Raw genomic sequence first — 12,797 nt, 5'->3', positions numbered from 1 at the left:
TATATCACAAGATTATGGTTACAACGTACTCTATATTTCAGATCAATGGCACTCCGTTGCTTCGACTTTTTATCCCCTCTTATACATCTGCAGAGATTTTGTCTTTATGACTTCCTCTGGAACAGATACTCGACCGTTGTCATCCTATGAGATACTTTTTTTTCGATTCGAGCTCGTAGATCGAACAAACTTCGATTCACCGATAGCCACCTTCAGTTAGAAACTTCGATGGTTCGTCGATGCACTCAGAGTAAACGTAACGGTGTTAAATCAGCGCACGCAACGACACTATAACACAAACCGACCGCGGGTAAAAGTAGTCGCGACGAATTATTTAGCCGCTACAACGGACACTGATCGAAGCACAAATTCGATTATTGGTAAATCTTGCGTAATGCTTTCGTACCGGTAGTGATTTCCACCATAAATAAGATACACGCGATCTAATACTTCTGGTGTATAAACCAAGCTTGCTCCTTCCCTGCAATTTGTCCTTGCGAGCGATTCGATATTCTCGTCCTGTTAACCTCTCTGATCTAAACGAATAAAATGTCACACGGCACAGATATCCCGTAAGGGTGCTTTACACGAGTCACGTTTAATCACTGTCAACAGTTTTGTTTCCTTTCCACTACTCTTTTCGCTGTCACTCTCCCTCTCCGTTATACGAATTGAAAACACGCGAGACAGACACCGGTAAGCACTGCGGCCGACACGATCGTGACCGAAGCGAACCGAACGAGATACGAGCGCTCGGTTCGAGTGGACCGAACGAACCAGTGTGTTACACCGGCAACTGATTTGCTACCGCAAAACAGTCGGTGAATACTGTTTAAATGGATGTTCTGTCACGATGCAATCCCTTCGTCTGCTTTGATCTTAGATGCAAGCGTGTATCTGTACTCTTTATTTTCACGAAGATCGCGTGGATTCTTTCAATCGCAGTCCGGTTCCGTGGCTGCTCGCTCGTCCGTTGGCGGGCTTCGAATGACGAGCTGCGATCGCTCCCCACGCAACGCTCCGGCTCTCTCACTCGTTCTCACTCGTACCTTGCGCATACTCTCTCTGTCACGTTCGTAAACGTTCTGTCTCGCTCTATCGCTTACTATCTTTCTCCCTTCCGCACGCGAGGCTTTCGCTGGCTGGCGCACACTCTCTTCCTCTTTCTCTTTCTCTCCTGACGATGCAGCCAAAGGAGAGCAACGAGGAAAGGACACGTTCGAGCGTATGCCTAGTAGCGTGTGTACGACAAAGACGAAGAGCAACGTGCGCAAGCGCCAAGAACGTACATACTTACTGGTGCTATCTGCTAGGCGGTAAAAGCACCCCCGCGAGCGCAACTTCCGTTCAGAGGAGGAAGAAGCGGGAGTCCCCGCAGCACCCTGCTGTAAGATACAGGGGGTGCGCGACTACCTAGCGCACCGAATACGTGCACACAAGAAAGATCCACCGCTATACGAACCTATCTCCTCGGTTGCGCGCGAGAGAAACATTTTTAACACCGATGAGGCGGCTCAGCCGGCCATCTCATTAAGGGTGTGCCACGGTGCAAGGGGCATGTTGCACTCGCACGATGCGTTTCGCCAAGCACGCAATTAAAAGTCGCACTTTCGTCGTCATTTAAAGTTGTTGTACGAAGTACGAAAAACGCATGAGACGCGAAGCTTTAAGTAAACTGTTTAAAATATCTCCTCGCCTTTGACGGAACTTACAGCGTATCTCGAAAGTTTTACTCGTATTTTGAAGAATTTTAAACAGTTTGTGGGAATAACTGTAACATTTCGTGATTCATTTTTTAAATACATTTTCTACCAATTTATTCCCTTTCTTTTTTTTTTTGTTCATTTAGTTTGTTTATGTTTAACCTCTGTAGCAATTTATTATTGCATGCACGCGTTGCCTGTTCCTTAATTGAATAAATGAAAACATGCAAATTCTCCATATTGGTTAAACGTTGATTTTCGATATTTTCGTTTAACTTCGTGTAAACAAAATCTCTTCTCTAATATTAATCAAATATGGTAGTTTTGTGATATATTGGATTAAACAAACCATTTTTCATTTTTTATCTTCATTCTACTTTTCAGTGAATATATAGGCAAAACATTATTTTTTATTTTGTATTGTATAAAAATCATTACTTAAAATTTATAAAAAGTAATATCTACTGTGACTTATGGAAACAATGTTTCAATCAATTCTAGAAATATTTATAATAATAAAACCTGAATTATTATGTGTGTGTGAATGGATGTTTATTCGCACAATGTGGAATTTACACGTGGAACGTCACTGATTTAATTATCATTTCTTTGTCAACTCTTCCTTTGTGCCAACTATTGTTAGTATTTACAGCAACTCATAGCTTCTGTTTTTGATCAACTTTTATTGTTGATTATTTAAAATTAATTACGATATCCATTGAGGTTCAAATTAATTCGTAAATGAAGATTGAAAATAATAAAGGTTTTTATCTATATCGTGATAAAGTTCGTAGAAAGGAATGTAAAACCTGATAGATAAGTAGAAATTTTAATAACGCGTGATTTAAACTTTGAAACTAACGTGAGAGTCTAAGATGTACTAAAACTTGCAACGGCTAACTTGTTCGGTGTTAGCTATTAAAGTCCTCTTATCTAAAAACTCCTTTAAAAGTGTACTACCAAAAAAGACGGCACCACAGTCCACAAGAAGCTAGCTTGCCTTGGTGACTTGGGAAAGATCGTATCTCTCTACTGTTTATCGACTTCACTCGGTAGTTACGCGTGCTTTCAATGCAATTTTTCAGTAACAAGCAACCTGTCAATATAGGGTAGAAAATTGGTCTGTTTTATTTTTTGAAAGGTAAATTGCGACATTTTTATTGCTAGGTATAAAATCTTTCGAAGCAATCGATACTCCGTTACTATCAGAGTTGCTTAATATACATGGAACTTTGCTTACGAAATTTATTCGATATAATACATTTACAACTCATTTAGAATGTTCATGTCCTAATGAAAACTTTCCAATTAATACGTCATATTAATATTTTATACACCGAAATTTGAGTATTAATAAAATTTTCAATTAATTTCTCGTAGCACAATATGTTTGAATGCAATGATTAGCATAGTGAAATTTTCAAGCAAATACATATAAAGTTTCAAACATTAATGAAGCTCCCTTCTTCTCCTATTATACATTGATTTAGCACTAAAAATGTTTTAAAAGAATAATTTCTGATAATGGCACCCATAATTATTAATTTCTTGAGAGAACGAATCATTGAAACGTAATCATGTTTCGCCAATGTTTCCCTCATTCAAAGATTCAACTACCGGAAGTCATTCGAGTGAAGTTTGGGATCAGACCGTGTAGAAATGTTCCATTACCTCGTTTCTATTTATGAATGGAGTATATTTTATGCATGAATAGTTAACCCAAATTCATTGGTATTCATATTCCAACAATTTCTTTCTGCAACATCGTAATCATTATAATTTTCTGAAATTATTCAGACGCCATATTCCATTACGATGTATTACATTTATGTAACGCACTCTTTTTATAATTATTACGAAATTATCTCGCATGTAAATAAAAATCGCTGCGGAAACGATTTTGGGAAAACAGTAAGTCGCTTAAATAAAGTTAAACTAAACTGTACAAAAAGATTGCAGTTTTAGTATACATGCATATGAGTAAGTTGTCTGGTAAATTACGATCGATATGTGGTAGAAACGACGTGTCGACGATCCTCATTTTTCTCCGCCGCTCTAAATAATGAAAGTCAACCCAGTCTTGGCAAATACCAGCCAGACGAGGAATTGTTGCGTGTTGCCTTGTTCCTGTCGTGTTCATTTTTGTTCGTTTCGGCCTGTCTTCGAAAGACAACCGTCCTCGTCCGTGTATTGAACTTTCTTCCTGCGATTAAATATTTAACGCCTCGATCGATACAGTTCCGTACATCCGCGGTCTGCGACACGAGCTATCTGGCTGTTCTATACGAAACTCTTCTACTGACCAGTCGGAGAAATTACTAACCGACCCTTTGCTTTCCTCGTACGCAAACACATTCGTGTACGTCACTCTCAATCTACTTCATCCTCCCTTTTCAAGCGACTAAAAACATTTTCTTGTATGAGACAGTCGAAGTGGCGGCGCCCTTGCAAAAATATCCGAGACACCCTTGAAAGAGGTCCTCTCAAAAATTCACTTATCATAACCCAAACATAAATATGTAGATCGTTCATAAAGTGATTTATAGCATTCTTTATAAAGTTTCACGAACGAAATTACCTACGTTACCTGCACCTTAAAGACAGGGGAATAAGTAAAGAAAAAATTTTAATACTTACAAAATCTACCGTAATTATTTATTACCGCAAAAAGATGTAAGTGTTTCGTAACAAAGCTACGCCTGTAACCATTGTATTGTAGTAGCCTCCATTTAGCAACTTTGTCATTTTCCTAATTGAGTTTCGATATTAATCCGTTCCTAAAAATTATTTGTATTCATCTTTAGATAATAGCTTAATAAGTGTAACGTATTATTAGTAAGATCCATAAATTACAGTAATCGTATAAATTACATTGTACAAATATTTTAAAATTTATCATATAAATATATAAACGATATTTCTCCCTTTCTAGACAGTTCTCCCTCAGATCGATATACGAAAGGCGCGTAAATGTCAATATTTATTGACGTGAACCCCTGTATCCCTTGACAATGATTGCCTTTGCTGTAGTTCACCTACCTGTCCTAACACCCACCACTTTACGTCCTTTTACCTTTTCTAACTCTCGCACGATATGTCATGCCATTTTCTTGGGGCGTGTTATAATTTATCTTCGGCAGTAACGTCGCGCTGGAAATGTAAGAAAGGGATGTTTATAACCGTGATTTATTACGTGAAACGTTTTAGAAAGCTTAAAAATACGAACTTTACAGAAATATGAATGAGCCACGATGTAATTGAAATAAAAAGTATCAGGCAATGTATTAAAAAGTGACATTTTTTTACGAACGTGTCCTTAATTTTTTCGTTTCGAACGTGTATTACATTTGTTTCATATGGACAAGTATTTAGAAGTACTTTTGTTCTGCGGTACATAAAGCTTTTAAACCGGTTGTCCCAGTTCTTTCGGAATTTTAATTCTAAAATATTCCACTACTTACTTTTTCTAACCGTTCATATTTTTATTGCAGTTATTTTCTCTCTCTGTTGAATGAATTAACTGACGCTGGTACATTGACCGCCCACCTAAAATAGAAGTTAAAGGGTAATTAGCTTAACACGATTAAGGTGGTTTAAATAAATCCCCAATAGTGGTAACAAGTTGAATTCAAACGTAGTTAAGCTTTTATAACCAGGAAGTTTAGAAATATGTGATTATGATATACATATATACTTTGTCCTTAATGTCATAGATTGTAGAATGACGATATAGAATCATTTGAAGTGACGTATATTCAAATTATTTTCAAGAAGGCCCTACCATACTTTATAATCGCCTATCTATCGTAATTTAAGTTGGATATGCGTTCACAGTTAACACAACATTTGATATGTTCTTAAGGCATCCCTTTTAATCACGATAGATCTTATCGTAATGTGATTTTCTTTACGAAGAAACCGATCAAAGGGTATTAGTCAAATTTGTTACTTATGTACATAAACGTAAATTAGTTGGTCAGAATATCTAGAGTTCATACCAGTTAACGAGCTGACCGCATGGGACAATACAGTTGACTTACGTCGTGACCGTACTGTGATCTTGCATTTGCGGCTAATCAGCAACTGAAATTGGTTTCAAAGGACTTACAGCTGGTATCGAATACATACTCCTAAATGTTCCTATAGTTGATACACCAACGATACAGACAGTTACACGTAGGTACATCTTAGTAGTATGGAAATAATATTCCAAGCTTTTCCGTTCAAATCCTCTTAATCGTCTTTCCTGTAAATCATAATTAAGAAATTATATAAACCAATAGAAATATTAATTTAATACCGTAATGTATAAGTATTATATTAAGGTGTAATTTCATCTACGTGATGTAGAAAGTTGTCCGTTTTCATTAATCATTTTCACATGTTGGTTAGTGCCGGAACGAATTTATAGAACACCGTGTATCTATTTAATCACTTTTATCGTGCGATACTTTGAAATCGATGTATACAACTCGTCAGAAGCATGTACTCAACTCTGGCACGGATGAATCTTTAACTTCATCAGCTTTTACAGTAGGTTTGCTTGAGTCGCGTCTCGAGCATCAAACGGAAAATGCAAGTCAGTTGGCCAATCCATTAAAACCATTTCATTGGAGACTTGCTGCGTAATGTCTATAACTCGACTGACTTGCATTACGTCGGTGATATTTCAGGTAGCATATGCCGAACGCTCGTAACCTGCTTCTCTTTCACGTTATTTTAGTATCTACATATGAAAAATAAAAAAGGTAATATATCTTAAAGCGAATCATCTCCATCTTTTTGTCTTAGCTTGCCCGAATGCAGGGGAAATTTATGTTACTATTTTACGTTAACTCTTCTGCGCTTCGGATCTAAATTTTGAGAAACAGAAGAAACGCGTCCTGTTATTTAGCTTAGAGTCTGAAATGCTGAAACTGTAACTACGGCTTTCCGTTTAAAATTGCTCGATAATGGCCGTTGCGGTTTCGGATCGATGGTCGGTTCTTTTGTAGGTGCACCAGGGTGTACGGTCGTGCAAACACGCTTTCATTCGTTCGTTCGTTTTCGCCCAATCCTGTCATCGAATTGTCTGTCCGACGTCGCTTCGCATGCACGTTTGTTCGTCAGTTTCGCAACTTTACAAGCAATAACCAAAAGCGTGCGGGACAGGTTTATGACTAGGCGCGGTGGTCCTTACGCTTTCGCATTACGCTCGACTGACAGCTGCGGTCGGATGTTCGTGATGCGTGCACGCTTTACGAACCATAGGTCTTCTTATCAGAGCTGATTGCATAGGAGGAAAACTACTTTATATTCAAAGAACCGACCTTCGGTTTTATCAGAGTTTCCATCATCAAATTATGGTTTAAATCCATCAAGATAGGAAAGAAAATATAATGACCTGTATCCAATATGAGATATGCGATACCGTACTTGTGTGGAACAACGAGTTTCCCGGCCTATCAATTAAGCGAAGATCGATATTCGTATAAAAAGAAAAAACATCCAGAAAATCTAGAATAGAATTCTATAGACCATGGTGCACATACGTACATGTATATATATATATATATATATATATATATACGAACGAACAACCAGGTGTCGAAGAAAGGAACTCTAGATTTCTTTATATACAGAGTTATTTTTAGTAAATCATCATGAAAGTAATGAACGACGTTTTTATCCTCCGGAACATATGCTGTGATTCTTTTCTATATCCCCGGTATAGCGTTTCCCTGTAGCACCTAGGCCAGTGATTTCTGATTGCTATAGGTAAATATATACTAAATTATTGACCACTCTGTCTATATTTTAAGAAAATATGGCGCGACAGTTCGCAAATTATCCACTTATTTCCTATGTGTTTAGCCACAGTAACGGGATAAATATTACAAGATAGCTATATCTCGACTTGTTTGTCAGAACATTCATACCGCGTATCCGAAATAGAATTATAAAGAGGACGTTCTACTGCTACATCGAAAATACGAACAATGACCCTGAGAAGAACTAACGAATTACTTACAGCGGGTTATGCAAACAACAGTCAGTCTATACTCGCGTCTCATGCTTGGCAACGGTGCACGTTCCACCCTATTACTCGGACAACTTTAAAATGGAATTCCATTTCGCTGATATTTAAAGTGATTCACGAGCTCGTTTCTATTTACGAAACAGATATCTACCGACTTCTCAGTGTCTGTCGTCATTAAAGAACAATCCGTAAGAAAGAAAACCGTATTTCCCCCTGGAGCGAGGGCACCTTTTGAGAAGGTTGGAACTGCAGACAAACTAGGCACTTTCTAACTCGTTGCGTGGGTGAAACAGAGATAGAATAAGTAGGTTAACGAAATGGTCGTTCGCAAGCTTGAGATACCGCCACCAATTTCAGTGGCCCTCAACTCGATTCGAAGTTTCTTCTAGCCGGTACGATCCCCATGGTAGAACGCGCCACGAAGCGACAACAATTTTCCAGTCGGTTGTTCCTCCTTCGTGCCACCACGCATGCATGCACAAAATGTACTTTGCACGTAAGCCTCGGAAACGGAAGATCACTGCCTCTTAGAAACGTCTGCGAGCTACGCCGGGATTGCGAATGCTACGCCGAAGAAGCGGAAAGGAACGAAAGGAAGAATTATCGGGAGCCACCGTTGGCAACGGGGTCTGCTTGATTAAGGCATACAAGAAAGACATTCCATCAGTGAATTCCTCGCAATCTGTTTTTCGACGAACGTCCAGTCGTTCCGCCTCAGCGTTAATTGCATTATTATCGACACCAGGACTAAATAACTTTTCTTTTTCTTACGTTCTCGATCTTTCTTGCATGCCCCGCATTCTTGACTTGCGTTCACTTAAAAACTAGTATTTATATATTTCTATAACGATTACTTTTTGATCGATTAATTTTATTATATTAAATAATTGACATATTTACTTCAAAATTAGACAAATTCTTCAAGATGTAAAAGGTTTTACAAGAAAGAAACAAGTAAACTTTGATTTGCACGTTGCATTCCATAAATATATCCAAACAACTGTGTTCGTGTCAGCCATACCAGCTTAGTATCGTGAGTATATCTCGATGACGAAGTTGATTCCATGACCCCTTTGGCTCTTTAGTCGGATGGTAACGTTCTGGTTTCCTGGGCCACCGTTGGTAATGCTGGCGTAGGCACCGTTACCATTGGTTTTCTGATCAAGTGCCTGGATCATGGTGATCCTTTCCCACCTTGAGACGTTGAATGTTTTTTCTTCGACGACGATCCTTCCCCAGGAAGAATTCTTAACGACACTCTGTCTGAGTACAAGCCTGTCACCAGGCATTCTGTACCCAACGATCAAGTTGTGTGACTTGTTTGTGTTGTTGGCGGCATAGTGACCGACTTGTGGAGCCGTGTTTACTTGCGCAAAGATTACAGCTACGGCAACTATTGCCAAGTAAATGATCGCTTTTTGCGCTCCCATGTTCGACGCGTTTGCGAAAGATTCGTACAAGTTCTGTGGTCTCGATTATGTTACTTTGTACAGACTGAGTTTTAATATCTGTTGGCTGCTTAAATATCTTGCACCGATCGGCTTATCAGTTACCTGACTTATCGCGATACGTTTGCAAGAGTGTACTTGTTCATTCCGGAAAAATTTGTTCTAGGAAAGGGCACTTGTAGACGATGATATTGTTTTCGTGTCATGTATGATAACATCGATCAATTATCGCTTGCGATAAATAAGCTACTTTCCCAGAATTAAATGTCACTTGTTAAAAATAAATATATCGTCTGGTTTAAATGTTCTCGATTACAAAACATAAACACTGAATCTTATTTATTCCACGAGTATAAAAAGATAAATTTGTCTAATTAATTTTATATTTCAACTATCAGTTCATCTGCGAATGTTGTCGTCATTTCTGACTCATCCTCGAAAACACAACTTGAAATTGTTCTGCGTATCATACGCAAACATTTTTATCTCTCCGCCATTTATGAAGCGTGAAACACGTCTCTATTACGATTGTTTCTTTCTTGGAAACTCGATGTAGAATAATAACTTATGAGAAAGATTCATATAGCGATATATTTTCAAATACAAGCGATAATCATCATTATCTACGATAGACCACCATGCGTAAGATGTTTGACCTCAATCTCGTAATAGACGGCGATCTCTATAATTCATGAGCATCCAACTCTATCTAATGCTGTATCCTGCTGTGTGTACTCTGTTCGCATGCACGCATACGCCCTCGGATTCTATGCACCTTCGATAGGTTGCGTTCACAAACTCACGGCATGAGGCCTTTGAAAGCATCCATATAACGTATTATGGAATGATTTAACTCATGCTTGTCTAAGTTATAGCAAAAATAGTCCAAATAACTAATTATACCGACGCAACGTAATTTTGAATACGGAGAATATACTCTACGATTCAAAGTTCGTTTACGATGTTATTATTTCCATGTATTTTGCACGTATAATATGGAGAATCAGATCTGTCCACGAATAAATATTTAACATCGCCATTGATACCTTGTATGCTCAGCTGATAGGATTTTTATCATTTTACCGCATGGTTTTTCGAGCTTTCGTTATACGCCACGGCAGATCGCGGAATTTCGCAGTTAGCGCCTTACATTAACAGCTCTGCTGACTGCGAGAGCTGGTGCCGCTTTGTCAAGGCCGTTGTAGGTTGTTTGCTCAGATGCTTGTTAACCGTGTGAGCATCCAATATGTTACCTCGTGTATGCACTTAGGTTCTGCATCGAGAGTAGATTCACTCGGATCATTAAGTCAATTGCTGGATACACGATGACAGAATATCGGTGGTAACAGCTACGACATGCATTCGCAGATGGAAATTATATCGCTAACAGGATGTTGGCTAAACTTTTGGTGTAGAAATAAAATTCGAGTGACAGATCGCTACAATAATTTCTATTATTAACCTGTTACAGCATGCGTTTCCTAAACGCGTTTCCTGTTTAATAAAGTGACGGCGAGAAACAACCCAATAATAAGCAAGTTTCGTCACTTTCATTTCCGTCAGATTACGTATGTTTATGCTTACAATTGGATCTTTCTCGCATGTCTAACTAAACTCAAAGTACATATATGTATAGTAAGCGTAGTAAGCGTATAGTATAGACGTGCATATTTCACAAGATAACCAACATAGATACCTTGCTTTCATACGCTTACAAACCATAAATACACAGGTAAGAGCCTTGGTCTCTACTTTCATACTCAGAAACGACGATGCACGATACGAGTGCACTTGCATTCTTCATTCGATGAAGGAACATTCGGTCGATTCCGGAGCTGCTTGAATCTAACACGCTGGGCGGAAGACGATATATCGACGACAATATGCTTTTACCATTAATTATCTGCTTGTGTTCGAAAATCCGAGACGAGGGTCGATTTCAACCGTCTTAACGAGCTCTCCGGTAATGCTGATCCAAGGGGTGAATCCGCTTTCCTCGTCACTCGAAACGTCTGCCTGTGAACGCAAACCGGTTGAGTCACGACAAATTTTCTATCGGTCATTGGCGAACGTTAGACGTTCGCATCTACCGCCGCGTTCGAACATCTACGGCATAACGGATCGCGTATTGTCGAATAATAATTAATACGTTACGATGAAATTTAATTGGATTATGATAAGAAGGATGAATTGGAACACGGTTCATCGGATCGATAATGCGAAACAGCGGGGATTTTCGTTGGAGCAACGTTAATTATAAATCGCTTTGCGAAGAGGAGAATGGAAGAATCGTGGGAGTATGAGGCTAAAGGGCAGGGATAAAGGGATAATAAGCGTTGAGGTTACCCGTTGGGACAATTAGGCGAACAGAAAAGTTCCATCGCAGTTTTGTAGCCTCCTGACCGCTCCTATAAGAGTCAGAATGGCAGCTACTAGTTTTCTCCATTACTCAAAGCCGTTTGCATCTTTCCAGGAATTAACATACTATATTGGACTCACACAGCGCATCAGACGGATGTGTCTGCACGAGTAACTAACGAAACGTTTATCCTTATCGATTATTCAAACACTAACATCTGTTAATACGTTGATACGTAAAGTGTTCGATCAGCAAGATGATCGACGGTAAATCTTTCTTAATTCTCAACGTAATTCTTTCCTTTAAAACACCGTGATGTTGATCGATCGATGGACGAGGATTTCGCGATATTTCGTCGACATAGTTCGCTTCAAATATAGAATTTGACGTTTCTCGAAAGTCATTGTTACATCGGTAATTACACAAACGTAATCGATCGGCTGTATGTTTGTTTCGAATCGAAATGGTGTATCGTGAATCCGTTATTCGTTGATCATACATTATGAAGAGAAACTCAGCTGCATTGAGCCGTGATAGTTTTGGTTTATGGTGTTCCGATCATCCCTATAGAGTTGCATGCGGCAGCGGCGTGCATTTGTACACGTAATTTGCATTCGTCGCAATACGATAAGGTTAAATAGTTACTCCCGACAACCACAATCCCAACGTTCTAAACATTCGATCGATTCGCTTGTATTATTACGATAGACCGTAACAATCTATCGTGTTCTTGTCCATCGTTATCGTCGTTGCGATCCTTCTCGCTGCATAATAAATATACTAATATCTAATTACGAGATCGATAAACAAACACTATGTAAATCTAAAAATCTGACAGGAGGTCAAATTGATCGAGTTCACGGCGCAACAAGGTTTCGTTAGCCTACAATTATCTCTTCATTTTCGATCAAGATATCCTATCCAGTATGGCATGACGATTACGATAAAAACGGGAATTATGGTGCACTGTGAGAAGCTCGTCGAATCGAAATTCTCGATAGATCCGTAACGTGGATGGCCGCAAGTTCCTGGCTAATCCTCGGGAAGCTCAGGCTGCAACGACGTCGATGCGCTTTCAGGAAAACGACGTGTGCGGCCGTAAAGTCATCGAACGACGTCCCGACGGTCCTTTCCCTGTGCGGGTAATCCTCGTAGATTGGCGCGGTGCAATAATTCGTCTGATATCGGCCTCATGGGGGCACGACCGGCAGGGGTGTTCAACGACCGATATTTTTTCCTCGAGAAGCGCCGGCCTCGATTTGTTACAT

General features: G+C 39.1%; 1 protein-coding gene and 1 long non-coding RNA gene across 4 annotated transcripts; both read right to left on the bottom strand.

Moving 5' to 3' along the window:
- Positions 1-3,541: 3,541 nt before the first annotated feature.
- LOC138180723 (uncharacterized) lies at positions 3,542-7,112 on the bottom strand. Of its 3 annotated transcripts, XR_011173363.1 has the most exons (5): positions 6,045-7,112; positions 5,702-5,949; positions 5,165-5,249; positions 4,743-4,853; positions 3,542-4,480 (listed from the first exon to the last, which is right to left on the bottom strand). It is a non-coding gene; the product is annotated as an uncharacterized LOC138180723 (long non-coding RNA). The 3 variants fall into 3 exon arrangements; XR_011173362.1 differs by having other exon boundaries at positions 5,702-7,112; XR_011173361.1 differs by lacking the exons at positions 5,702-5,949; positions 6,045-7,112 and having other exon boundaries at positions 5,165-5,494.
- Positions 7,113-8,747: 1,635 nt separating this feature from the next.
- On the bottom strand, positions 8,748-9,152 carry LOC138181316 (probable salivary secreted peptide). The gene has a single exon (XM_069116061.1). It carries the CDS (start codon positions 9,150-9,152, stop codon positions 8,748-8,750), a length of 405 nt encoding a protein of 134 aa, XP_068972162.1.
- Positions 9,153-12,797: the final 3,645 nt, after the last annotated feature.

This window comes from Bombus flavifrons, chromosome 6 (assembly GCF_040668555.2).
Source record: "Bombus flavifrons isolate JBK064 chromosome 6, iyBomFlav1_principal, whole genome shotgun sequence".
Lineage (NCBI taxonomy): Eukaryota > Metazoa > Arthropoda > Insecta > Hymenoptera > Apidae > Bombus > Bombus flavifrons.
This window is presented reverse-complemented; position numbering and strand designations above follow the sequence as displayed.

Coding starts and splice junctions, on each gene's coding strand:
- LOC138181316 (XM_069116061.1), bottom strand. CDS start 9,152: ATGGGAGCGCAAAAAGCGATCATTTACTTGGCAATAGTTGCCGTAGCT.